General features: G+C 46.9%; 1 protein-coding gene across 5 annotated transcripts in view; it reads left to right on the forward strand.

Moving 5' to 3' along the window:
• LOC112256576 (rho guanine nucleotide exchange factor TIAM2) overlaps positions 1 to 25,498 on the forward strand; it is a 106,555-nt gene that overhangs the window by 21,772 nt on the left and 59,285 nt on the right. Inside the window, exons 2-8 of one of the 5 annotated variants that reach the window (XM_042325445.1) lie at positions 10,072 to 10,183; positions 10,681 to 10,738; positions 10,914 to 12,068; positions 12,262 to 12,297; positions 17,191 to 17,656; positions 18,527 to 18,690; positions 21,608 to 21,832. In XM_042325445.1, the coding sequence (XP_042181379.1) occupies positions 10,920 to 12,068; positions 12,262 to 12,297; positions 17,191 to 17,656; positions 18,527 to 18,690; positions 21,608 to 21,832 (2,040 nt within the window). In that variant the 5' untranslated portion in view covers positions 10,072 to 10,183; positions 10,681 to 10,738; positions 10,914 to 10,919. Of the gene's footprint in view, positions 1 to 4,250; positions 4,426 to 10,071; positions 10,184 to 10,680; positions 10,739 to 10,913; positions 12,069 to 12,261; positions 12,298 to 14,857; positions 14,958 to 17,190; positions 17,657 to 18,526; positions 18,691 to 21,607; positions 21,833 to 25,498 lie in introns of those variants that run through there. The other 4 variants (XM_042325444.1, XM_024429907.2, XM_042325446.1 and 1 more) reach the window with 4 other exon arrangements.

Raw genomic sequence — 25,498 nt, forward strand, 5'->3', positions numbered from 1 at the left:
ACATTTTCGAACTACTAAACTATTGATTTAGAACCAAGGAGAGTTGTCAATAAGAAAACAGGTGCTGCCTCCACTATTCCAGCACCATTTCAACTTCAACATCATCTAATCACCTCTGCTTAGTCTAATACCGTGACAACTAAAAAAGACCATAAGCAATTTAGTCCAATCACTGTAAGCTAAATATGATGTGGCTGTCCATGGTACTGATTTCTAAGTGTGCGCAAGCTTGCATGCAAGTAGAAAAAACATGTTGACTCACCCTACTTGTAGAGAAATGCCAATGCCATCCTCTTTCATGTTGCTTAAACTGTCTATGACTCTGTCATTCAGTTCACGCTTTTAGTTTTTGTTGTCTATCCTAACTTTAGTTTTTGTTGTCTAGCCTAACTTCATGGGCAACGATGCGCCAGGCCAGCTAGTTAACATTAGCATTAGCTACAGTACATGTTGAACTTCCATCTTCAGTACATGTTGAACTTCCATCTTCTGTACATGTCGAACTTCCATCTTCTGTACATGTCGAACTTCCATCTTCTGTACATGTCGAACTTCCATCTTCTGTACATGTCGAACTTCCATCTTCTGTACATGTCGAACTTCCATCTTCTGTACATGTCGAACTTCCATCTTCTGTACATGTCGAACTTCCATCTTCAGTACATGTCGAACTTCCATCTTCTGTACATGTCGAACTTCCATCTTCTGTACATGTCGAACTTCCATCTTCTGTACATGTCGAACTTCCATCTTCAGTACATGTCGAGCTTCCATCTTCAGTACATGTCGAGCTTCCATCTTCAGTACATGTCGAACTTCCATCTTCTGTACATGTCGAACTTCCATCTTCTGTACATGTCGAACTTCCATCTTCTGTACATGTCGAACTTCCATCTTCTGTACATGTCGAACTTCCATCTTCAGTACATGTCGAGCTTCCATCTTCAGTACATGTCGAGCTTCCATCTTCAGTACATGTCGAGCTTCCATCTTCAGTACATGTCGAACTTCCATCTTCTGTACATGTCGAACTTCCATCTTCAGTACATGTCGAACTTCCATCTTCTGTACATGTCGAACTTCCATCTTCAGTACATGTCGAGCTTCCATCTTCAGTACATGTCGAGCTTCCATCTTCAGTACATGTCGAGCTTCCATCTTCAGTACATGTCGAACTTCCATCTTCAGTACATGTCGAACTTCCATCTTCTGTACATGTCGAACTTCCATCTTCTGTACATGTCGAACTTCCATCTTCAGTACATGTCGAGCTTCCATCTTCTCAGGCCAGGGGCACAATGTATGAATTTATGGTTGGATCAGAATCACAGTTATTAGAATTAGAATTGGCCAGCACGAAGAATTAAGCAAAACCACAAGTTCAAATCCCTATCTCCACCCGTGCCTAATTTGGGAAAGGGACTATTTTAGCTAGCTAGCCACCGGACTACAACGACACAATGAGATGCAACGTTTGGCTTCTGATGTCATGTGATTGGTGTGAAGCCAAATCCAACCTGGCTTCCCTTTACACTTTTTTTGGTGCGCCAGGAGCCTTCACAGCTGAGCTCACTCAGTTTAGCTCAACGCTGATTGGTTATTATTATTATTTTTTTAAATATCAAGGGAGGCCAAATGCTCGCTGGCTTCTCTTGCTTTCAATGCTACGGGCGGCAACAATGTCATACCCTTTTTAACCAGACAGCATCAGATAGATGCTACACATACTGAGACAGAGGGGCGCTGTTTCCTTTGCTCGGACGCTTTCTCCAGTGAGATACATTGACTCATGCGAATTGAAGGAAATTTACGGAACACAGAGAGACGAAATATACATTATTTTGTAAAAAAAATAGCTTCGGAAATGTTTTGTAATACACGCCACTGCTCAAGTAATTGGTTGGATTGTGTGGAGGTTGGCTATGGTCAGAGAGTAGGGAGGATCATGAGAAGAGCACCCACTTGGGTCTGAGTAGATCCTCCACCTTATCAAATAACCACATAGTACACGCCTCTGTAATTCGGAATGCCTATCTTGAAAGGAATGGTCTTTATATAGTCCCTTGTATAAGCAGCAGTATTGTTTGACATTTATTTTGTGAGTCCCTTATCTTCCCCCCCAACGTGAAGATGTTGCAGTCTTTTAGGATGGCGTTTCGAAGCCCGGAATTGTGATAAACATTGCTAGCTTCTAATTACCTGCTGAACATCAATTTGACTTGACTGTGCGGTTTACATCTAAGCAATGCATTTGTTTTGAGCACCAGAGGTCACTCTATTCCTGTTGGTACTTGGAAAATAAAGGAGTGGCTCTCACAACCTGGTGGGGAAAAGAAGGAACAGCCTTTGGAAATGTCTGGCATACTTCAGACCAGCAACTGGCCCTGTGCTGTGGCTTTCTCAATGGGCCAGTTTCAACGAAGGTTCTGTGGAGAGGAGCATGTGTGTTTTTAGAAAGGTGGTCACAATTTGGACCCGCCAGGAAAGCACACCATTTGGTCTGCGTTTCAGAGACGTTAATTCCCGGGGAATGAATGTGGACTTTTGTCTCTGTGCCTTTTCTAATTCACCTTAATTAGCTTTTTAAAATGGATACAGATCTGGCCCTCTGGCTCTGCATACTATTCAACCCAACCCCCTCGTCTCCCTTCACTACTCCCTTCTCGTCTCTCCTCCTCTCCTTCTCGTCTCTCCTTCTCGTCTCTCCTCCTCTCCTTCTCGTCTCTCCTTCTCGCCTCTCCTCCTCCTTCTCTTCATCCAGGCCTTAGTTTTTCTATCTGTTTTAAGGCTTCCGCATGCTTCCCATCATAAGTAGTTCGTAACAGTTCGTGCATGTACACTGAGTGTAAAAAACACCTTCCTAATACTGAGTTGCACCCTCTTTTTCCCTCAGAACAGCCTCAATTTGTCGTTGGGGCATGGACTTTACAAGGTTGTCGAAGGCATTCCACAGGGATATGCTGGCCCATGTTGACTCCAATGCTTCCAACAGTTGTGTTAAGTTGGTTGGATGTCCTTTGGGCGTTGGACCAATTCTTGATACGCACAGGAAACTTTTGAGTGTGAAAGACACAGCAGCGTTGTAGTTCTTGACATACTCAAATCGGTGGCACTTACTACCATACCACGTTCAAAGGCACATAAATCTTTTGCCTTGCCCATTCCTCCTCTGAATGGCACACATACACAGTCCAAGTCTCAAGGTTAAAAAAATCCTTCTTTAACCTGTCTCTTCTTCATCTACACTGATTTAACAGCTGTCATCAATAAGGGATCATAGCATTCGCCTGGTCAGTCTGTCGTGGAAAGAGCAGGTGTTCCTACTGTTTTGTACACTCTGTGTATTATGACCATTTTGTGACGTTTTTGTTATTTTTAGTCTTCAGCGAGGGTTTTCTGGCTGTTCGTGCACATTACCTTTTTTTCTCGTGGCAAGACACATTTTGGTAGCCGAGGTCTCCGCCCTTTCTACTGTCATTGGTCAACAGTAGATATCCTTTTAATGAAGTGTTTGTTGTCATTCAATGATAGAAGACTCATTGTCCAGTTTTCACTTGAGAAATAGTGCACCAAACATCTTAGATGTAAAATTGCAGGACTAAGATCTCCTCTGTGTTAATGTCAATTTATGACAGATTTCTTCAATTATCTTTAAAATAATTCTTACTATTTTGAGGCATCTTAAGATGGGCAAATTGTACTAATACTGCTTTTTTTCTCGTTTGTCAAGCGAATATCTTTTAAGGGAGTATACGAGCACACTCGTTCAGTTCACCTAACCGAGTTCCGGGAGGTGCCAACCGAAGCATGCGGAGGTCTTTATCCTCCTCCTCTCTCTGTTTCTGCTCTGACGGATCTCCTCAGCCTGGATTCAGAGTGTTCTATCACCGTGTTCTCTTGGGGTCGTTGTGGTGTGTCGGGTCAGACGAGCCCCAGTCATAGCAGTATTCCCTGGTGCCTCCCAGGCATTATACAGCTCCATACGCCAACTTGTCTCGCCCAATAATATCTAGTGCCCATGGAAAACTGCCTTGGGCTTCTTTTTTTTTTAAGTTCCTGCATCCTCTGCTGTGGCCAACGGAAAAGCAGGAGAAAGGAGAAACAACACTGAGGGTGTTCCTATACTAAATAAAACATATCTGGTCCTAACTTCCAACTGGAGAGAGTGAGTGAGGCTGGCTTGAGCACTTTTCCGCCTCCTCACCTCGCTCGGTTGCCCCGCGTTACCCTGGAGGATTACGATTCGCTGTGCCTAGAATCTGGGTGGAAGGAGAGGAAGTTTCCACATGTGCCTCAGCCAGTGTGTGTGCGTGTCACTTTAAGACCGGCAGGCTGACTTCATTGACTCCACTTTAAGATCAGAGCGCTCTAGATTCTCCTTGCTTTGCTCTTCAAAGAGCTTTTAGATTAAAGCTTTGGACGGAGGTAAGGGTTGTTTTTATCTCTCCATTTCATCCTTCCCTCTGTTTGCTCTGTTACTAGGATTAAGATAAAACAGGGGAAAAACCTTTTACTACGGTTGTCTTTTATCCAGGTGCACAGGTGTAGACAGGTCTGTGTGTCTGGTGCTTTGTTTGTGTACGAGCAGACTTCAACACGGCGTCTATTGTACTGTTTAGGGATGTTGGCATGTTTACAGCTGTAGTGTAAGCTACAACTGTTCTAGCTCTGTTACTGTAGACCCCAGCAGGGTTTATTATGTAAGGGGACCTTTCTCTCCCACAGGGGGACCTCGTTATCAACTACTTACCTTTCACTGTTGCCAGCATTATATTCATTCACAGCCGAGTCCGTCAGGCTTACTGATTATTGCTGCTGCTTGCTACAATGGATTATTTGACATTTTCTGTGGTGTTTCTGGTCTGGCGCATAGCCCATGATTTAGATCCTATAGTGAAGTTGGCAACATTGACTTTTGGTATAATCAGTGCTCTGTTATTTAGGAATTGTTTTTAAGAACTGTTTTGACTCTCTTGGCATTTGTCTGATTCTGAAATGGCCCCCGCAATATCTCTGTAGGGCGTCATGTCATTCTTGGTTCAGAGGATCAGAGCACGTCGAAGAAGGCCTTTCTTAAATGTACAATGAAAAAGGCCAAAAGACACTAACAGGCAGTTGGATTGATGCTCAGTGGCTTTGGCAATACAGTACAATCTACCACAATTGTAATATGTGCCTGCACTCTGATTCACAGACTTTGTTTCCTCCTTTATGACTGAATGTCCACAGGATCCTCTGTATTCAGCATGTATGACAGAGCTCAGGCGTGAGTCAGACCTCCACCTTCCAACAACATTCTACCGACTTTTTTTGTTTACTTCCTGTTTTTGTCAGTCCGTGTGAATTTGTCTGGTGAAAGTGGGTCTCACTCTCAGACAGTGTTTTCCTGCTTCTAAAACAGACGTGGGATCGATTTATACTGTACTGCTCCTTTAAGAGTTAGCTAAGCATTAAGCTAGGCTCTGTGCCACAGGAAGGTGATAAGTGAGAAAGGAGAAGTCCCCTGGGTACTAATTTGACAGAAGGGAAGGTAACATGAAGGAGAGCTGGATAGCTAGTTATAATAATAGACGACGGTATGGGTCTGAGGGAACAATGGAGTTCATGAGACCCGAAACCCTTTCAATACATCCATTGTGTCCTTCTAAATGATTAATGAGACAGTAGTTTTACCTGTGTATTCTTCTAGTGTACTTCATGTCAGATTGAAGCCAAAACCAACCTGTCTGTCTGCTTTGATGGATCAATCATTTCCCCTGATAGGGCTATGCAGATGCATTCTTCATGCTGGGATTTCATATTGTACCACACGTGTCTGTGTCCACTTATGCCTAGCCTTTTGAGATATGCTAAGGGGTTGGTTCCTAATCTCTAGAATTCTGTAGTTTAGTGGGTTAAAAAAAAGTCCACCAGCATGGAATTGTAGTGCTGGGGCTGTGTCCTCCAAGGAAGGCCCAACCCAGCCTCATGTTTCACACTGCTGTGTCTAGGATTTTCTGAGGGTTTGTTTCTCAAGTTTACCTTGAAGGACAGGAGGGGTTTTTCCTGATATAGACTTGGCCAATATTTGTTGTGTGTGTGTGTGTGTGTGTGTGTGTGTGTGTGTGTGTGTGTGTGTGTGTGTGTGTGTGTGTGTGTGTGTGTGTGTGTGTGTGATTGCAGAGGCATGCAGATGTCTGTAAGGAGTTATATGGGGGCTTTGTGGCTCCTGTCTGAAGGAAATTAAGTTTGCTCATGAAGGAAAAATTCTGTGATGACATAGACACCCCACTACTACACACCCTCCCACTCGTTTCTACAGCATAACTATGCAGTGTTTATACCCTGTGGAATTGTGTCCTCACTGACTTGGCCCAAGGCTCCATCCCTGAGACACGCTGTCAGACTGAACGGGGAGAGGCGTGGGAGTCTTCCTGGGCCATTAGCAGGAGAATCTCAGGTCACAGGGTGTTGGGGGAGGGAGGGCCTGAACAGATGGCCTATCGGAGGGGCTGTTGAGGAGCACAGAGCCTCGGGCAGGGGTTCAGTGCTGTGGCTAAGGAAAATGTGTTCCCCTCACAAAACATTGTTACAATGCTCCGGTTCAGCCCACATCAGCAGGTTGACGTCTGCATGAATGTGTGTGTATTTGTGGCTTTGAGCCTTTCAAACGTTCAGCCTACCTGAATAAACAGTCAGACGTTAGCTCTGTGTCAGAAAAAGCATTGAAAGGAACTGGAAGTAGCTATTGTGACAGCCTTTCTTCTGACTCTTGCAGCACGCCAGCGGAATGTGTCTATTTGCTCCCAAACAGCCTTTGTTTAGGTTCTCCTAATTCATTTTGAGGGATTTGGAGCCATTTCCCTACTTCAAACTCAAGGGGCTAATCGTTGTCAATGCTAATCAGAGAGAAAGTCGGAGGGGGGAGATGAGACTATGGAAGAGGGATTGTAAATCCATCCGTGATAGATGGTGCTTTGGTTTTCCCACAGATCCAGAATGCTGTGGAGGGCAGGTCAGGGACTATTAGCCTAGTGGAGTTGTCGACCGCTGCCGGCTCTTAACCTTGGACACGTGGCCTCTGGCCTTAACTTGGCAACCCTGGTAATTCTGGCTGTTAGAGGTCTTGGACTTGGCAACCCTTCTCACTGTATCTGTCAGAGCTAAAGGCCTTAGACTTGGCAACCCCGAGAACACTGGTTAGCAGCGGTTTGTAATACACTACATGACCATAAGTATGTGGACGCTCGTCGAACATCTCATTCCAAAATCATGGCATTAATATGGAGTTGGTATAATGTAACAGCCTCCACTCTTCTGATATAACAGAAGATATAACAGCCTCCACTCTTCTGATATAACAGAAGATATAACAGCCTCCACTCTTCTGATATAACAGAAGATATAACAGCCTCCACTCTTCTGGGAAGGCTTTCCAATAGATATTGGAACACTGCTGCGGGGACTTGTTTCCATTCAGCCACAAGAGCATTAGTGAGGTCGGGCACTGATGTTGGGCGATTTAGGCCTGGCTTGCAGTCAGCATTCCAATTCATCCCAAAGGGGAGGTCAGGGCTCTGTGCAGGCCAGTCAAGTTCTTCGACACCGATCTCGACAAACCATTTCTGTATGGACCTCGCTTTGTGCACGGGGGCATTGTCATGCGGAAACAAGAAAAGGCCTTCCCCAAACTGTTGCCACAAAGTTGGAAGCACAGAATTGTCTAGAATGTCATTGTATGATGTAGCGTTAAGATTTCACTTCAATGGAACTAAGGGACCTAGCCTGAACCATGAAGAACAGACCATTAGTCTTCCAAGCTTTACAGTTGGCACTGTATTCTCCTAGCGTTCTCCTAGCATCCGCCAAACCCAGATTCATCCGCCAAACCCAGATTCATCCGCCAGACAGTGAAGCGTGATTCATTACTCTAGAGAACTCATTTCCACTGCTCCAGAGTCCAATGATGGCGAGTTTTACACCACTCTAGCCGATGCTTGGCATTGCGCATGGTGATCTTAGGCTTGTGTGTGGCTACTCGGCCATGGAAACCCATTTCATGACACTCCCGACGAACAGTTCTTTGTGCTGACATTGCTTCCAGAGGCAGTTTGGAACTCTGTGGTGAGTGTTGCAACTGTGGGACAGACTATTTTTGCGCTCTTCAGCACTCTGAGGTCCCGTTCTGTGAGCTTGTGTGGCCTACCACTTCGCAGCTGAGCCATTATTGCTGCTAGACATTTCCACTTCACAATAACAGCCCTTACAGTTGACAGCTCTAGCAGGGCAGACATTTGACGAACTGACTTGTTGGAAAGGTGACATCCTATGACGGTACCACATTGAAAGTCGCTGAGCTCTTCAGTAAGGCCATTCTACTGCCAATGTTTGTCTATGGAGATTGCATGGCTGTGTGCTTGATTTTACACAGCTGTCAGCAGCAGGTGTGGCTGAAAATAGTCAAATCCACTCATTTGAATGGATGTCCACATACTTTTGTGTGTATGTAGATGTGTGTATGTATATATGTGTATATATAATATGTATATGTGTGTCTATGTGTGTGTACACATCTATGTATGTATGTATGTATGTATGTATGTATGTATGTATGTATGTATGTATGTATGTATGTATGTATGTATGTATGTATGTATGTATGTATGTATGTATGTATGTATGTATGTATGTATGTATGTATGTATGTATGTATGTATGTATGTATGTATCTGTATATATATATACATACATACATACATACATACATACATACATACACGTGTGTGTGTATAGATCAGGACTAAAAACAAACTGGCTAAACTGTTAACCTTGTGCCAGACTGACCTGCTTCATAGAAACCTGATTATACATTATCATAACCAAGACTTCCTGTCCAAGATTTAACACATTGGAAAGGTCACAGATACCCCCCAAAAAATGTTTTATGACTGTGATATCAGTCTTCTGCCACAATACCACCTTTTACCCTCAAGCCGGAGCTTCTGGATTCCCATTACCCTCAGCCTATATGCTACAGTACATTACATCTAGTCATTCAGCAGACTATCCCCTGCTTGACTCTAAGGTCTCTAAAGTCAAGGTACATGCGTATAGTAGGAAGGCGAGATAAAGAGCAGTAAAATGCCACAGATCAGTTCATCCCCGGGGTTAGTCTGTTGGCAGCAGGGTATTTACACTATGTCCTCTCACACAGGCTGTACGTGTGCTGCTACACCAGTGGAGGATGGCTATCATGTGAGTTGTTTCCTGGACTGTGAGCTACACGCATGTAGATGTGTAATAGTATACTGGAAGGGTTGTGCTCTTTCATCAGCTGTGCCCATAACTACAGTAAGAAAGCTCTGCAGCGGTTTATGTTTTTCTGAATCCGCCCCTGGACATATTTGGCTGTTGGGGCGCAAAAGAAATGGCTGGATTTCCAGTGTTAAAAATAAACAGCGGGGCAAACTGTAGCCAGCTTTTCAAAAACTTTCCCAACTGATCAAAGAAGACGTCATTGAGTTCTGCAGAGTTGGAAATAATGTTTAGTTTGGAGAGGGATATAAGGAGGCATTGAGTCAGAGGGGAGGAGTGAGTTTCTACAGTAGTCATAGACCCAGAATGGCACAGCAGCACAGACCTGGGCTCCTTTAGGTTCACTGTGATGGAAACCTGGTGCAGGTTTGAGCCTAACACATGGAAGCGTGTCATTTTTGTGCTGTCTTTGACAGCTAAAGTTTGTAGATACTAATTCAATTTTGGTGTGTTGTATGCCATGCATGCCCTCTCTTCAGGTGAGGTACAGTGGCCTTGTAGTGTTATTCCTCTTGTCAACAGACATTGAGAATTTTGTAAAGTGAATCTGCTCCTCAGTGCCCTACTTTAGAGTAGTCCTCTGATCAAAGCTTGGGTGTCCTCTTCTTAACCACTGAAAGACCAAAGTCCTCTCCCGACGGCTGGATTAGGACTCGGCCCTAATTGCAACACCTGTCATCAAACATGGGAGTTTGTCACAGGCAGTTAACAAATCTGTGTTGGCATAGCGATAACCCAGTCACTAATCCCAAGCGCTCTCCTTTGTGTGTCCCTCAGATGATCCTGGCTGTGCAGCAGGAGGACATAGTGTTGTCTGAGAGCGGAGGAGTTCAGGACCACCATGTCCGTTGGAAGTCCACACTCTGACAAGACACTGTAGGACACACAGGTGAGTCTACGGTTCTGTCTCCCATCAGAGATATTAACAGTGCTTCTATAAGTGGTAGTGATTATAGGTAAGTCACTTAGTACATTTTAAGCAGTGCAGGGAGTGGAAGATTATAGCTATTGTAGTGTTGCCAACTAGACTGATAATGCAGCGACTTTACAGTAAGTGAGCCGTAGCTATCTTCAGTAACACATGACAGTTGACAAGCAGTTGTCAAATCAAGCCTTTCTATGTCTCAAACCGCACCTTACAGTGCTTTGATTCACTCCCTTCAGATGTCTGGTCATGCCCCATCCTTCCTGAATCTAAAGCCCTTTGAGGTTCCCTGGAAGTCATTTCACACATAACAGCCATGAAGGCTTGTTGGTCACACTGGCGCTGATGCCGCCTTGGTACCTTTCCTGGAAAATGTCTAAAATAAGAAGAACAGGCTGTCTTTGTAATTATTAGATGCTCTCCTGCGCAATTATGCCTTTTTCTTTGGTCTTTTCACTCAGATGTTATCCGCTTAAACTTAGTCCGTGACTGATGGCCTCCCATAGGAATCATTAGTCGGTAAGTGTAGTGTGGTAATGTCTATTTGGAACGAGTCTGCTCAACCATGGCCAATCTGAGTTACAGTAGCCTCTCAGCACAGCAGTGTGACGACACCTGAAATGATGTCACCCAACAGATGTCTGCCTTGCCTTCCATAGTATCTCTGACAGAATTGGTCTCCTTTGTCTTCCAGATCGCAATGGGAAACTCTGAGAGCCAGTACAGCCTTCAGGGGCCCAAGGGCACCAGCTTAATCCTCCCCGGGAAACAAAAACCCTACTCACTAAAGTTCCGCTCAACCAAAGAGGAGGTTCTTTCCCCCCATACGTGGTGGAAAGGTGGGCCAGGGGGCTCGGGTTACAAAGCCAGGACTGTTGGCCGAGGCTGCCTCTCCCCCCCGCAGAGGAGAGGAGAGCCGTACGTCTCCAGACACTACGATTATGTCACCATGGGGGTGAAGGGCAGTCCAAACTGCCGTCGTTGGCATGACTCCCCACCAGGAGACGGCTCACAACTCCCATCTGAGAATGGCTGCTGCCCATTTGAAGGCAGTGGACGCCTGGACAGTAGAGCATCAGGGGAGCTGAACGACAATGCTCTGAACGGACACAGGAACCCAGAGAGGATGCCAGGAGAGGGTGAGGGGCTGGAGGAGCAAAGCAGTCCCAGGGTGGTCATCAAGAAGGATGGTAGTTTGAGGGTGGAGTTCACCAACACTAACAGTGGTCTGCTCCTGGACGAGGCCTCTGGGCCGGTGCAGCTGCTCAAATTCTCCCCCACCCTAGAGTCCACCCCAAGCCTTCCTGGCAGCAGCAGGAGGCCTGAGGCCCACCACGGAGCTCCGCAGCCAGCCTCAACCTCCACCACCAGGACCAGCAAGGGCAGCTCGCTGAGCTCCGAGGGGTCCTGGTACGACTCGCCCTGGGGGCACTGTGCGGACCTCTGCGACCAGGACCAGACCTGCTCCCCCAGTAGGACTATGGGGAACAGTGGGGCTGACCAGTTGGAGGCCTTTGGCCAACAGTCTCCCCTTGTGTCCATATCAGATCTCTACAGGGACCCTAGTATGGCTGCCACCTTCCCCACGGCTAAGGACCTGTCGGCACAGTACAGGGAATCCCCCCATCACATCCAGCACCGGGCCTCCTTTGTTTCGGCCCTGGACGTGCCTACTGAGGAGGAGTGTCCGGAGGCCAGGCAGTACTCGTCCTACACCCTGCCCTGCCGTAAGGCCCGGCCCAGCGGAGAGCGCTCCACCCTGAAGAAGGGCTCTGGCGCTGTCAGAAGTCGCATGAGACGCCTCAGCGACTGGACTGGAAGTCTTAGCAGGAAGAAGAGGAAGACACAGGTGAGTGGGGCTGTTGTATGGGCTTGTCTGTGTAGGTCAGGATCCTACAGCTCAAACGATCTACATCCAAAGACGTTTTTTTCAGAAACATTTGTCAATGTCCCTAAGTAATAACCCCACAAAGAGCAAGCAGAAGCGACAGTGGCAAGGAAACACTTCCGCTCAGGTTCTAAACTAATGATGTTCTTCACAGGGTGTATACAGATCTATGAACTATCTTCATGGCTTGGTATGTACAACCAGTACAGCTTTGTTTGCAGTTAGTTCTGTAGCCATAGCATATTGCTAGTCTCTATGTAGTCCAACTGTAGTCTGTAATAGAGGTATTGCCTTAGATTTACATGTAGCTTTTTTTTACCCCCTAATTTCGATCTTGTCTCATCGCTGCAACTCCCCAACGAGAGAGAGAGAGAGAGAGAGAGAGAGAGAGAGAGAGAGAGAGAGAGAGAGAGAGAGAGAGAGAGAGAGAGAGAGAGAGAGAGAGAGAGAGAGAGAGAGAGAGAGAGAGAGAGAGAGAGAGAGAGAGAGAGAGAGAGAGAGAGAGAGAGAGAGAGAGAGAGAGAGAGAGAGAGAGAGAGAGAGAGAGAGAGAGAGAGAGAGAGAGAGAGAGAGAGAGAGAGAGAGAGAGAGAGAGAGAGAGAGAGAGAGAGAGAGAGAGAGAGAGAGAGAGAGAGAGAGAGAGGCCATTCTAAAGCAGCAACCAGAAGCACAGCATGTTGTTCTGTTTTCACCTCGACTACTCTTGTGTTTTACAAGATTTTCTTCTCATAGAACCCTCAGGAAGGACATTCACTTTTGATAATTGTGGTATATATTTTGATGTGTCCTCTGAAACATGACCCGCCTAACCGCTGTCGTGTCTTTGGCATCATTAAAAGTGAAGACTGTTATTTTAGCAAATCAATTCTCTGTCATTATTATTACGTGATTAAACTAATCATGTAAATGTAATGAACTAGGAAGTCGGGGCACCACGGAAAATCTTCAGATTACAAATTTAGAATTTTCCGAATATAACTCTTCAGATATTTTAATATCTGATCAATTAGTCTTCTATTAATGAATTATTTTATACCTCATGTCAGTCTCATTCCAAACGTCATAAATTGTTGGTTATCTGCACGAACCCAGACTTTACTATGAATCATCCACCAATTGGTTTAATAATTTATTTACTAACTAAATAATCACAGAAATGCATAAACAAACAGTAGATATTGGTTACAAGGATAGGGATGATTCCCTTGTGGGCTAAGCCGATATGACGGCTTGGTGGACAAAGGGAAGTGGGTGTGGACTGAGAGAGTGGGAAAGACAAAAGGGATCACTACACACAGTTGATAATTATATTATTTGAAATGCTAATCCTTTGCACATGAACGCTCACTCATTCGGGAATAATTGCAATCAATATATATTTACGCCCATGTGTCATTGTGATCTCTGTTGGAATCGTCAGTCCATCTGTTGGAGAGTTCATCCGAGTCGCTCGCTCTTTCCTGGTTAGAATGGATACTTCAGAGTACCATTCAGAAATGTTTTCATAGAATAGATTTTTCTGCGGTTGTCGGTATTCGCATTCCAGGTTTACATAATTTCTAGCTGCAGACTAGTAATTAGTACCTAAGATTTGCTCCTATTCTGTAGGGATTGAGAGTCTCAGTTTCATCTTTTCCAGCCGTGTAGCCAATGCTCCACGTGGTATGTTTAGGAATTCAATAACTATTCGCAATCACAGCTCACTCTGTGGGTTTGCTCAGCCTGAAGAGGATTTTCTTAGGAGGGTGTTTTATTCGTAACCATAGAAAAGGCGGTTCCATGACGCCAGATCATGTCTATGCTCTCGGTGGTGGGCCAATGACTTAGTTAAACTTTATTGGGAATACAATTCTCTCACATTAAAGGTTTAACATCACATTACGTCATTTCACAAATAGTTTAATCTTTACTCATTCATTTTATACAAGGATTAGATGCAAACTTCATAACTGAGGCACCTGTATAAACAGAGTTAGGGTATTGTGGCTGTATTGTCTTTCATGAGGTCACAAACATGAAACAAAATGGACCGGGTCGTAGCTGGCTTCTCCACCGGCAATTTACACATTCTCCAAAATATGGATATTGTTCAGTTCTCAAATTCTGTGATGTAGTAGAATTTGGCGGGGAGAGAGTCTCCGCCAGGAATTTACGACCTCAGATAACAGAACCTGGGCATAGGAGAGAGGGGGAAGCCACAATCTATACCCAGAAAGGGCCACGTCATGACACCGTGCTCCTTAACACCCGGACGCTTAACCCGGAAGCCAGCCACAACACTGACGGAGGAAACGCCATTCAACTGGTGACCGGGTTCTTAGTTCATACTGGTCCCCATGTGGGAATCGAACCCACAACCCTGACATTGCAAGTGCCATCCTCAACAAACTGAGCCACACGGGACCCCCTTAGCTGCATCAGGTGTGTCTAGTCTCCTTTGGAATTTCCCTGTTTGAGATATGAATGTCTGTAGCTCCACAGGAGAATATGGTTATTATGTGCTTGGCACAGACCAGTGTTCCAACCCTGTTAGTGTCCTGTTAGGGAGGGGGGAAGAGGAAGCAACTCTCTGGCATATTCTTGGCTGGGGACTGTTACTGGTTACCTGGGCCATGTGCCTCAGTGGTCGGTGTCGTCTCGCCAGGAACACAACGTCGTCCCCGGTCCCGAGGACCACAATACCAGCTGTCTGAGGACTGAAAACTACAGGGTACCACAAAATGAAATTTGCAACGCGGATGGTGCATTGTGTAGGGACTAGAGATGCAGTCGTCTAACGGAGAGTAAGGCATGAAACCGAGAGGAAGGATGAGAAGCCAAGGGGTCTGCAGATTCCATGACTACGTCTGGGTGGGTACAAGAGATCATGTCAGTTTAGTGTTGTTGCTAACCCCATGCTAATGGAGGGAATATGCTAAATGCCATGTGTTGGATGCATAGCCTGCCGTTGTAGGTGATTTGCTGTTGTGTGTTGGTGTGATTGGTTGAAACGGCATGTTATTTACCAGTTTACAGCAGTATGACGTATAGTTCAGTGTTGCAGCATGGGTCAGACGGCTGAGAACTGGACCTGTAGAAGGACACCAGGCTGTTTTGTACAGGATAGGAATAACCATGACTTGTATGCCAAATCACTGGATAGTGTGTTTGTGTAAATCTGTGTTATGGATCTGCAATAGCTTATTTAGAGCATTTAGCCCCATAAATGTAACCACAATAGTCATATTTTCTGCAACAAAGGCTAAGTAGTTAATTGCTAAAACTGTGCGTTGTAAGATTTTCCCAAATTAGTTGAACTGCTCGAAAACGTGGCCCTCTGTGACTTTCTTTAAATCAAACATTATGCACCAATTCAATAGCTCTTTTAAACTTGAACACACTTTTCAGACAATGCCAAGATAATTGCTGTAAGACTTTAAATCTCTGTTGCAGTGAAACTATGTCCCAGCTCAAGATTTAGAAACCCCAACACACTCATAATGATGAGGTTGTCATGGTGATTAAGATATGGTGGAGCTGCTCTGGGCTCTACTCACCACCCTGTCCTGCTCTCCAGAGAGCCAGTCCATAGTATGTTCTGTATGGATATGTGCTCGTTCATTAGGGTCTGACAAAGGAAATCGGGGAAGGTAAAAGTACATCCCTGACGCACAGAGAAGGATATGTGCTCATTAATTTGGGTTTGACCCACGTTGGGGGTAAATCTTTCACTCTAAACTACTAGACCTCACTTAAACCCTAATAATCTCCTGCCATGTGTTGGGTTTGGGAAGAGACCTAGGACTCACAGCTTCCCTGCACTATTGAACTTGTTGACCTTTTCAGTGAGAAGGAGGAGGGCTTATGGAGGACTGTGATTTGAAGTTGTTCTGGTTCCCAGCGCAGCTTCATAGGTCCATGAGAAACTCTCCAACAAACCCTGGTCAATCCGAGTAACACTCAAACCCCCATTCTCCTTTAAACTCCACCTTACCTCAAATGTGTGTCCTGTGTAGGCGTTAGGCAACCCTGGCCTTCAGGACAGATTAGTAATGAGCAGAGGGATATTTTTAGAGATAAATGGTCTCTTTCAGTGTTCTGACTCAAACTGTGAATTCTTCATGGGCAAATGTTGGAGCGTGATGTTTCCAACTGAGCTCTGGATAGTTTAATTGGAGCCATTCAGAGTTTTTATAGCTTCATGCTGACACATTCACTGGTCTCTTTGCCCTCTGGTGACTCTGGAGTCCAGGACAGAGACCGTTCAGGGGCCCACCCTGGCCTTGTTCTGTTCCTGTCTGGGGCTCTTGTTTCACCAAGGCCACTTAATCACCCACAGCTTCCAGTTGGCTCATTGATTCATATATCACCAAATCACAGCATCACAGCCCCTTTTCAACGAGTCAACCCAAATCAGGACTAATTCCAGCTCTTGTTCCCCTCCAGCTGGGCTCCAGAGCTCAGCTGTGGTTTAGGGGCGCACTGCACCCTCCAAGCCAGCCTCTTAGGTCCAGTCCAGGTCCTTATGAGAAACAGCTGGGGTAGACGTGGTAGGAAAGCGGTGATTAGGGGAGACTGCTGGAAGAAAGAGGAGACTGAGGGAGAAAGGGAGACTGACGGACAGCCGGGAGGAAGAGGGTAGACTGAGCGAGAGACTGGGGAAGGGCATCAGAACACTGTTTGTGTTTGAAGTGCACTCAACCCAGTTGCCAGGGGAGACCAGATGCTGCAATCTATTGGAGTGCAGGTGGGCTTTCATTACCCCTGAAAGAGAAAGAGTTCAATCCCATGAAGTAGTGTTCTACTGGGGTCAGGAAACCAGGGTGCCCTCACAGACACAATTAAATTGTCTCAGTCTCAAGAACTTTAGTCGCCAGTGTGCCAGGTTCAGGAATTGAAGTGTTTTTGTTGTGGGACTCCTCACTCTCACCTCATCCCACCCTCTCTCCATACCCTCTCCTCACTCTCTCACCTCATCCCACCCTCTCTCCCTACCCTCTCCTCACTCTCTCACCTCATCCCACCCACTCTCCCTACCCTCTTCTCACTCTCACCTTGTCCCACCCCCTCTCCCTACCCTCTTCTTCTCTCTATGTGCTTCCAGGAGCCCCGGTATAAGGATGGCAGTGAGGTCTTTGACAGTGGAGTGGATGGCCTGACAGCTGACACCAGCTCTCCCTCCCAAGTATCCAGCCTGTGGTACCCTGGCGGTGTGGGGGCCTCCCGGGCCCAGTCGGCAGGGGCTCTCCACCACAGCAACGATGCCCTTCGTCAGAACATCTATGAGAACTTCATGCGGGAGCTGGAGACAGGGACTGGACAGGGCAGTAGTGGAGGAGGGGGAGCTGGTGAAAGGAGAGACCCGTCTACGGGGACAGAAGAGGGGGAGAGCAGCAGTGAGTCTGCAGGGGGCTCTCTGGAGCAGCTGGACTTGCTGTTTGAGAAGGAGCAGGGGGTGGTACGCAGGGCCGGCTGGCTGTCCTTCAAACCCCTCCTCACCCTGCATAAGGACAGGAAGCTGGAGATGGTCACACGCAGGAAGTGGAAACAGTACTGGGTCACCCTGAAAGGCGAGTACATGTAGGGGTGGGTGAGCAGAGGGAAACAGGGTTTTGGCACATTGCCGTCTAAGGTCCAGTCGGTCAGAATTGAATTGGACCTTGAATAGCTGACTGAAATGGAGTGGAGCTTGATGCTCTCTAGGTTGGGTCACATTGAAAGGTGAGTTAAAGGGGAGAGGAGAGGGTATTCCAATTTACAGGTCCAGTCGATATGACCACTGTATCATGGAATACATCAACTGAAATGTAATTTATGCTGGGGGACAGAGGGGAAGGACAGGTTTAAGTAAAACTCTCTCTTAAAGAGAGTACAGACATACCACTTAAGTGAGGACAGCATCTTCATTTGGTTTCCTTTACATAGCATGTGCATTACATTTACCATAGACTGATTCTTCACTAGCCTAAAAGCTTACAGGGAATTATTCTGGTGTATTTACCTGCTAAATGGGTAAACCTCAGACCAGGTGCTAAATGGGTAAACTTCAGGCCAGGTGCTAAATGGGTAAACCTCAGGCCAGGTACTAAACCTCAGGCCAGGTAAATGGGTAAACCTCAGGCCAGGTGCTAAATGGGTAAACCTCAGGCCAGGTGCTAAATGGGTAAACCTCAGGCCAGGTGCTAAATGGGTAAACCTCAGGCCAGGTGCTAAATGGGTAAACCTCAGGCCAGGTGCTAAATGGGTAAACCTCAGGCCAGGTGCTAAATGGGTAAACCTCAGACCAGGTGCTAAATGGGTATGTGCACCCTTAGCCTCCCTTCCACTCTACTGTAAAAATGACTCAAGATCAGCAGAGACAAATAAATGACCGTTTGAAGTCATTCTTCTGAGGTGTGGTCTTCCTCCCTCTAACAACCATCCTCTTCCTCTCCCTGCAGGTTGTACCTTGTTGTTCTATGGGAAGGGTTCTCCAGAGCAGGAGCTGTCTCCGCGCTACGCCCTGTTCGCAGAGGACAGTATCGTCCAGGCCGTTCCTGAGCACCCCAAGAAGGAGAACGTCTTCTGTCTCAGCAACAACTACGGCGATGTCTACCTCTTCCAGGTGATGCGTGCCGACTTACCTCACTCTCCAAACGGAACAAAGTACTGTCGATGCCAACAGTAGTTACCCCAATTGACGGAGATGCCGGAGAAGCTGTAGATGCTTGTAGATGCTAAACTGTCTGTTCTGGGAAAAAAATCCACGTGTTTTGTATACATACAGTACGTCGCCATGTGCTCACAGAGGTCACACTAGGTCATACTACCACTGTTTGAACTGCATTGCTCAGTCCAGCTGGTCACTCCTCCACAGTTACTGCCTGCGTGGCGTTAGCTCGGCGTTAGCTCCCTGAGCACGTCGTGGTGTTGACGGTCGGATTTCCCCCATCGCTCTGCTCGGCTCCCTGTCAAGCTAAGTGTTCCAGCTAATTCAACACACAATTAAGGAGCAGAAGCTGTCACGTAGTGGGGAATGTTTTGTGTACCCTGAAAGGAACGTGTGTCCTGTGCTGCTGTGGCAGCTAACCTGGTTTGATAGCCTCTTCCTGCTTGGCCAGTCAAGCGGAACGTGTTCTGGTGACGTGTCCACAGTGGTTTTTGTCTGCTGCTAGATTACACTGACTGTGTCATTTTGTGATTTAACATGGGTAACTGGGATTCCAGCACGGTCCTGGGAACACTTCACATTTCCCGGGAAAAAATAAAAGGACAAGACCCGGCAAATGAACATTTCCCCCAATGTCAGAATGAATGCAATTCCACAACATGCTCAGCATCAGATTAGCAAAACATGTACATTATCCAAACAGGTTGTTTCATGGAAGCCTTTAGCGTATTTACTTCACACAAAGTCGCCATGAATTCACAGCACACGCATAATAGACACCGCCAGACTGCACATGCAACCAGAATGCAGTAAATGAACCCTTCAGGAAACCTCTACTGTATAGACTATAAAAGTAAGTGTGCCTCTTTGAGCTGACATTGTGGCCCTTCAGACAGTCCCACATTTGATAGGTCTTTGCACAATCCACTACATAGGCATCTCTGTCAGACCATGAAGTCTGTTAACAATTCAGAGGCATCAGGGAAAATTCTATTGTCTCCTGTCATAGAGTCTAGGCTATATTCCTATCCAGTCCCAATCCCACTGAAGCCCCAAGTCCTGACTCCTGTCTCGTATGAAAATTCCTAACGTTATTTTTTAATCCATAGGTTGTATTATCAAAGCATGTCTCTTGCCTATTCAAAATACCGCGATAACGTTTCTCCCACTTCTCTGCACTGTCTCGTACTTCCTGCCCGTATGAGAGTGTCGGTAGAGAATGTGTGATCAACCAACCGTATGGGAGTAGAAATGGGTATTTTTAAAACAAGAGTTGTTCCTCATTAAGATACCTTGATGTTTAAACTATGTCCACTCTTCATCTCCCCGTTATTCATGAGCTGATCTGCTGTATGTATAATCGTCATCTATATTTTGCCATATTGACGGAGGTTATCTAGCAGGCTTCGCAACGTTGGCCATTTCACTTCTTTTTCGCCTGCCGTTACAAAGTGTGTATGCTTAGACAACGCTGTACTCGGGAGGCGCTCTGTGTCAAGAGAACCTTCTGCCGAATTGTTTTTCTTAAAAATAAAAGAAGAACCTTTTATTTAACTCTTGCAAGTCAGTTAAGAACAAATTCTTATTTACAATGACGGCCTCGCCTGGCCAAACCCGGACGGCGCTGGGCCAATTGTACTGCAGTGATGCCTCTTGCACTGAGATGCAGTGTCGTAGAAATGCGCTGAATTAATTGAGGAAACATGTCAACGCTCAGAATTTCTGAATGGTCTGTTTCATAATTCACAACAAGGTCATTGACGAACAAAGATAATTACTCTGTAATGACTAAATATCAGTTTAACTTGCTCTGAAACCTTTACATAGCGGCGCAGCCAAGTCGACAAGATGGCGCCGCCCCCCTCTTATTCCGAGAGCTCTGGCATCTTGGTTTTAAAAGCTGTACATGTGCACTTCCGATTTTTGCTGCATTTTCCGTGACTCTCGGGAGAAATATGAATTGCTCCCGGTATTGAAATTTGGTAGACTTTCAGGAAAGTATGAATCCCTAGTGTGAGGCGAACAAACACGCTATTCAGCATATTCAGGCTGTATAATAGTGGATGGAGATGTTTTACAAGTGTAGTTACACACATACGCACTCGCACACACTTGTTGTGTATTTTTAGGCTGTATAATCGAGTAGTTCAAGTTGATGATTCTAGCTCGTAAATGATTATATGGAGAAGATTTCAACTCCAGCTGGAAGGTTTCTGTTTGTGTTCATATTTTGAAGAGCATCTGACTCCCTGACCTTATTTTCTCTGTTGGATACAGAGATTCTTGAGGCCTTGACTTGCCCCCCCGGTAGTTTTCTCCCCTCACGTTTCTGAGCTTTTTCTGAGTGTATTGCATGAAATCCCAGTTGTGGTGTTCGGGGTAAAGCTAGTAAAATGGTGAAGTGGACTTAACATTTCTCGAGAGTTTTAAGAGGTCAGGAAACCACTGACGGTATAAACTGGAGCGCACTGTAGAACCCTGTGTTCTCTCTCTCATTGTGTCCTGCACGAGTCACTCCTCCCTCAGCTTTCTAGCAGATTTCATACCATGTCCTCTGGTAATTTTTGTATAGGTTTATTATCCTTTCAAGATTGACTGTATTGACTGAAGTTACGTATTAGCCCATAGATTGGGGAAATCTGATATTGTGCTGAAATGCCGTGAGGAGTATAGGAACACAATATGCGTTATAGCTGTCCATCATCCGGATTTAGAGCCCCAACCCTTAACACGTCGTTCATGACGTCACTATCATCGCTGCGTCCTGCAGTACTCATACCATCCCATAACCGTTGAGAACAGATTCTTTCACCGTAATAGTCTCTCAAACCTCCCATCGTCTAATGTCCCACCATCACCTCTGTGTGTTCAGGCCAGCAACCAGACAGACATGGAGAACTGGGTGACAGCCATCCACTCTGCCAGTGCCTCTCTGTTCGCTAAGCGCCATGGGAAGGAGGACACGCTGCGTCTGCTGAGGAGCCAGATCAGAGGCCTGCTGCAGAAGGTAGACATGGACGGCAAGATGAAGAAGATGGCTGAGCTGCAGCTGTCCATCGTCAGTGACCCTAAGAACAGGAAGGCCATCGAGAACCAGGTGAGGAGGATGATGAGGATCGGCGGTTGTTATAGCGATTGTGTTGTGGTGTCACAGGGAAGTATTGGTTAGTGTCCCTGAAAGAAACATGTTTTCGTTGTTGTTTTAATGTCCTGTTCTGTTCTGTTAAGGTTGTTTTGTTGGGAGTCTAGCAGCCCTAAAAATATGTGACGTGAATCACACCATGCGACTAAAATCCCATGTCTTATTTCTGGAAGCTGTAGAAGTGGCCTATATGTAGCTAGTGGCTGTCAAAACACATACTCAGGGGAGAGAAGAGGCAGGCTGCTTCTTCCCATTGCATCATATTGGGAATCCAGATGTTGTGTACAATGGGCTCTCAACATGCGTTATCCCCTGTAAACAGCCTGACTGAGGAGAGAAACCAGAACCAATCACTGATTCTCCCCACAGCTAAAACTGTCTTGTACATGTAACGGCGATGGCTAAAGATTAGCTTATCAACTCCCCACCTACTTAAGAGTATATATCAGATTCATAGGGAATCTACTTCCACTGCAAGACATGAGAGCTCAACATCTGAAAAGGCGAAAAAGATGAATGGCTCATGGGAATAACATGGAGGGCAGTGTCTGTCTTCCCAACTGACTTAGTGTCTGTTCCACGTTAGCTATCACGGCACCTCGGGACAGAGAGGCCGAGCACTCTGGAGCCAATGATAGGGTCAGAGGGGAAAGGGCGGGGTTAGGCCCCGAGACTGGCGCCCATGGCTGATGATGAGGGGAGGTTAGAGGGCAGGGGGTGCAACAAGGGGCACTTTGATGTCTACCCTCCCCCTTCTCAAAATCAGTGCCATTGGGGGGGAGAAAAGATGTTGGAGAGGAACATCAAAGGAGGCTGTATCTCTAAGGGAAGGCCCATTCCTGCCTTTTTTAATGGGCCTGATATGGGACTAAATAGAGACTAGGTAGGATTTCTCTAAAGCCAGATGGGTGCAGCATGCCTTCACTGTGATGATAGCGTCTCTCTGCCTTAGTCCAGGTTTTGCCAGCTGCACAGAGACACACATACATACCTCTCTCTGATTCTCAATCCGATAATGGCCATGCTTCTTTGATACGATGACGGATTAACATTGCCTGGCAGAATCAATCAGACATTTGAGTGTGGCGCTTCCATTTGTGACGATGCAGTGTCCAATATTAAACAGTATCAACTATCAAACCCTAATCCGCCTGTCTCCCCATTTGTATCCTCTCCTGTCCCCCAGAATACACCATTGTTATGGCTTTAGAGAAGCCATGGGGATACAGGGTTATCTCAGAAGATTTACCAAGCATGACGGTTAGGACAGCCCTGCCCAGACTCTGACCCTGGGATGACACTATATTAATGACACATGCCCATACACTAGATGTCTGTACACCAGGATCACATTGGCTCCTGAAGGGCATGATGTTGATCATGTCATTGGGCTGACGTGTGTTAGCGCTGTCTGAACACTCAGCATTGTGCAGCAGGCTCATTGTTGGTCTTTGCAGTCCTGTTGTTGTGATGGTGGAATGTTCTAGGCTCAGACAGCTCCCCTCCCCAAGTCATTCCCAACCATGAAGAATTCCATCAATGTGAATCAGCCTTCACGGGAGGACTCCATACTGTTCTGTATTGTAAATGAACTCTCTTCAGACCAGCACTATTAAAGTCAATTATATAGAGAGTCGTTTAACTCCACGGTTTTCTCGTTAAAGTGAACCTCCGAAGCTAACAAAATAAGCACCCTCTCATACTTAGTGTTAAAAAGGCATGTGTTCATTCTCTGTGCGTGTGCTTGTTGGTGAGCGTGCTGGGTGTATTTAGGGGGAGGGTTATATGGTGGTCTGGTGCTTGGCACCTCCCTTCCACGACTTTTATTGCAGAGAATAAGAGAGACTGCATTAAACACACACACACCACATACACGCTCCACAACCCCCCCTCACTATCATCAACCTTAATACCCTGCCCTCACCCAGTGGCAGCTTGTGCCCCCCCCCCACCCCCCCCTTACCACCACATCTGTAAGCAATCCCAGTTTGATGGAATGCACCCTAAACTATCTCTCTCTGCCTGTCTCTCCCTCTTCTCACCTCTCCAACGGTTCCTCCCTCCCTGCCTCTTCTCACCTCCCCACCTCTTCAACTGTCCCTCCCTCCTCTTCTCACCTCCCCACCTCTTCAACTGTCCCTCCCTCCTCTTCTCACCTCCCCACCTCTTCAACTGTCCCTCCCTCCTCTTCTCACCTCCCCACCTCTTCAACTGTCCCTCCCTCATCACCCTACCTCTTCAACTGTCCCTCCTTCATCACCCCTCCCTCGTCTCCCCGCCTCTTCAACTGTCCCTCCCTCGTCACCTCTTCAACTGTCCTTCCCTCCTCTTCTCACCTCCCCACCTCTCCAACTGTCCATCCCTCCCTGCCTCTTCTCACCTCTCCAACGGTTCCTCCCTCCCTGCCTCTTCTCACCTCCCCACCTCTTCAACTGTCCCTCCCTCATCACCCTACCTCTTCAACTGTCCCTCCTTCATCACCCCTCCCTCATCTCCCCGCCTCTTCAACTGTCCCTCCCTCGTCACCTCTTCAACTGTCCTTCCCTCCTCTTCTCACCTCCCCACCTCTCCAACTGTCCATCCCTCCCTGCCTCTTCTCACCTCTCCAACGGTTCCTCCCTCCCTGCCTCTTCTCACCTCCCCACCTCTTCAACTGTCCCTCCCTCCTCTTCTCACCTCCCCACCTCTTCAACTGTCCCTCCCTCCTCTTCTCACCTCCCCACCTCTCCAACTGTCCCTCCCTCCCTCATCACCCCTCCCTCTTCTCACCTCCCCACCTCTTCAACTGTCCCTCCCTCCTCTTCTCACCTCCCTCCTCTTCAACTGTCCCTCCCTCTTCTCACCTCCCCACCTCTTCAACTGTCCCTCCCTCTTTTCACCTCCCCACCTCTTCAACTGTCCCTCCCTCCTCCTCCTTTCACCTCCCCACCTCTTCAAATGTCCCTCCCTCTTCTCACCTCCCCAACTCTTCAACTGTCCCTCCCTCCTCCTCTCATCTCCCCACCTCTTCAACTGTCCCTCCCTCTTCTCACCTCCCCACCTCTTCAACTGTCCCTCCCTCCTCCTCTCACCTCCCTACCTCTTCAAATGTCCCTCCCTCTTCTCACCTCCCCACCTCTTCAACTGTCCCTCCCTCCCTCCTCTTCTCACCTCCCCACCTCTTCAACTGTCCCTCCCTCCCTCCTCTTCTCACCTCCCCACCTCTTCAACTGTCCCTCCCTCCCTCATCACCCCTCCCTCTTCTCACCTCCCCACCTCTTCAACTGTCCCTCCCTCTTCTCACCTCCCCACCTCTTCAACTGTCCCTCCCTCATCACCCCACCCTCTTCAACTGTCCCTCCCTCCTCTTCTCCCTACCTCTTCAACTGTCCCTCCCTCCTCTTCTCACCTCCCCACCTCTTCAACTGTCCCTCCCACCTCTTCAACTGTCCCTCCCACCTCTTCTCACCTCCCCACCTCTTCAACTGTCCCTCCCTCCTCTTCTCACCTCCCTACCTCTTCAACTGTCCCTCCCTCCCTGTTCTCATCTCCCTACCTCTCCAACTGTCCCTGCCTCATCACCCCTCCCTCTTCTCACCTCCCCACCTCTTCAACTGTTCCTCCCTCCCTGTTCTCATCTCC

This window comes from Oncorhynchus tshawytscha, linkage group LG08, assembly GCF_018296145.1.
Source record: "Oncorhynchus tshawytscha isolate Ot180627B linkage group LG08, Otsh_v2.0, whole genome shotgun sequence".
Classification (NCBI taxonomy): Eukaryota; Metazoa; Chordata; class Actinopteri; order Salmoniformes; family Salmonidae; genus Oncorhynchus; species Oncorhynchus tshawytscha.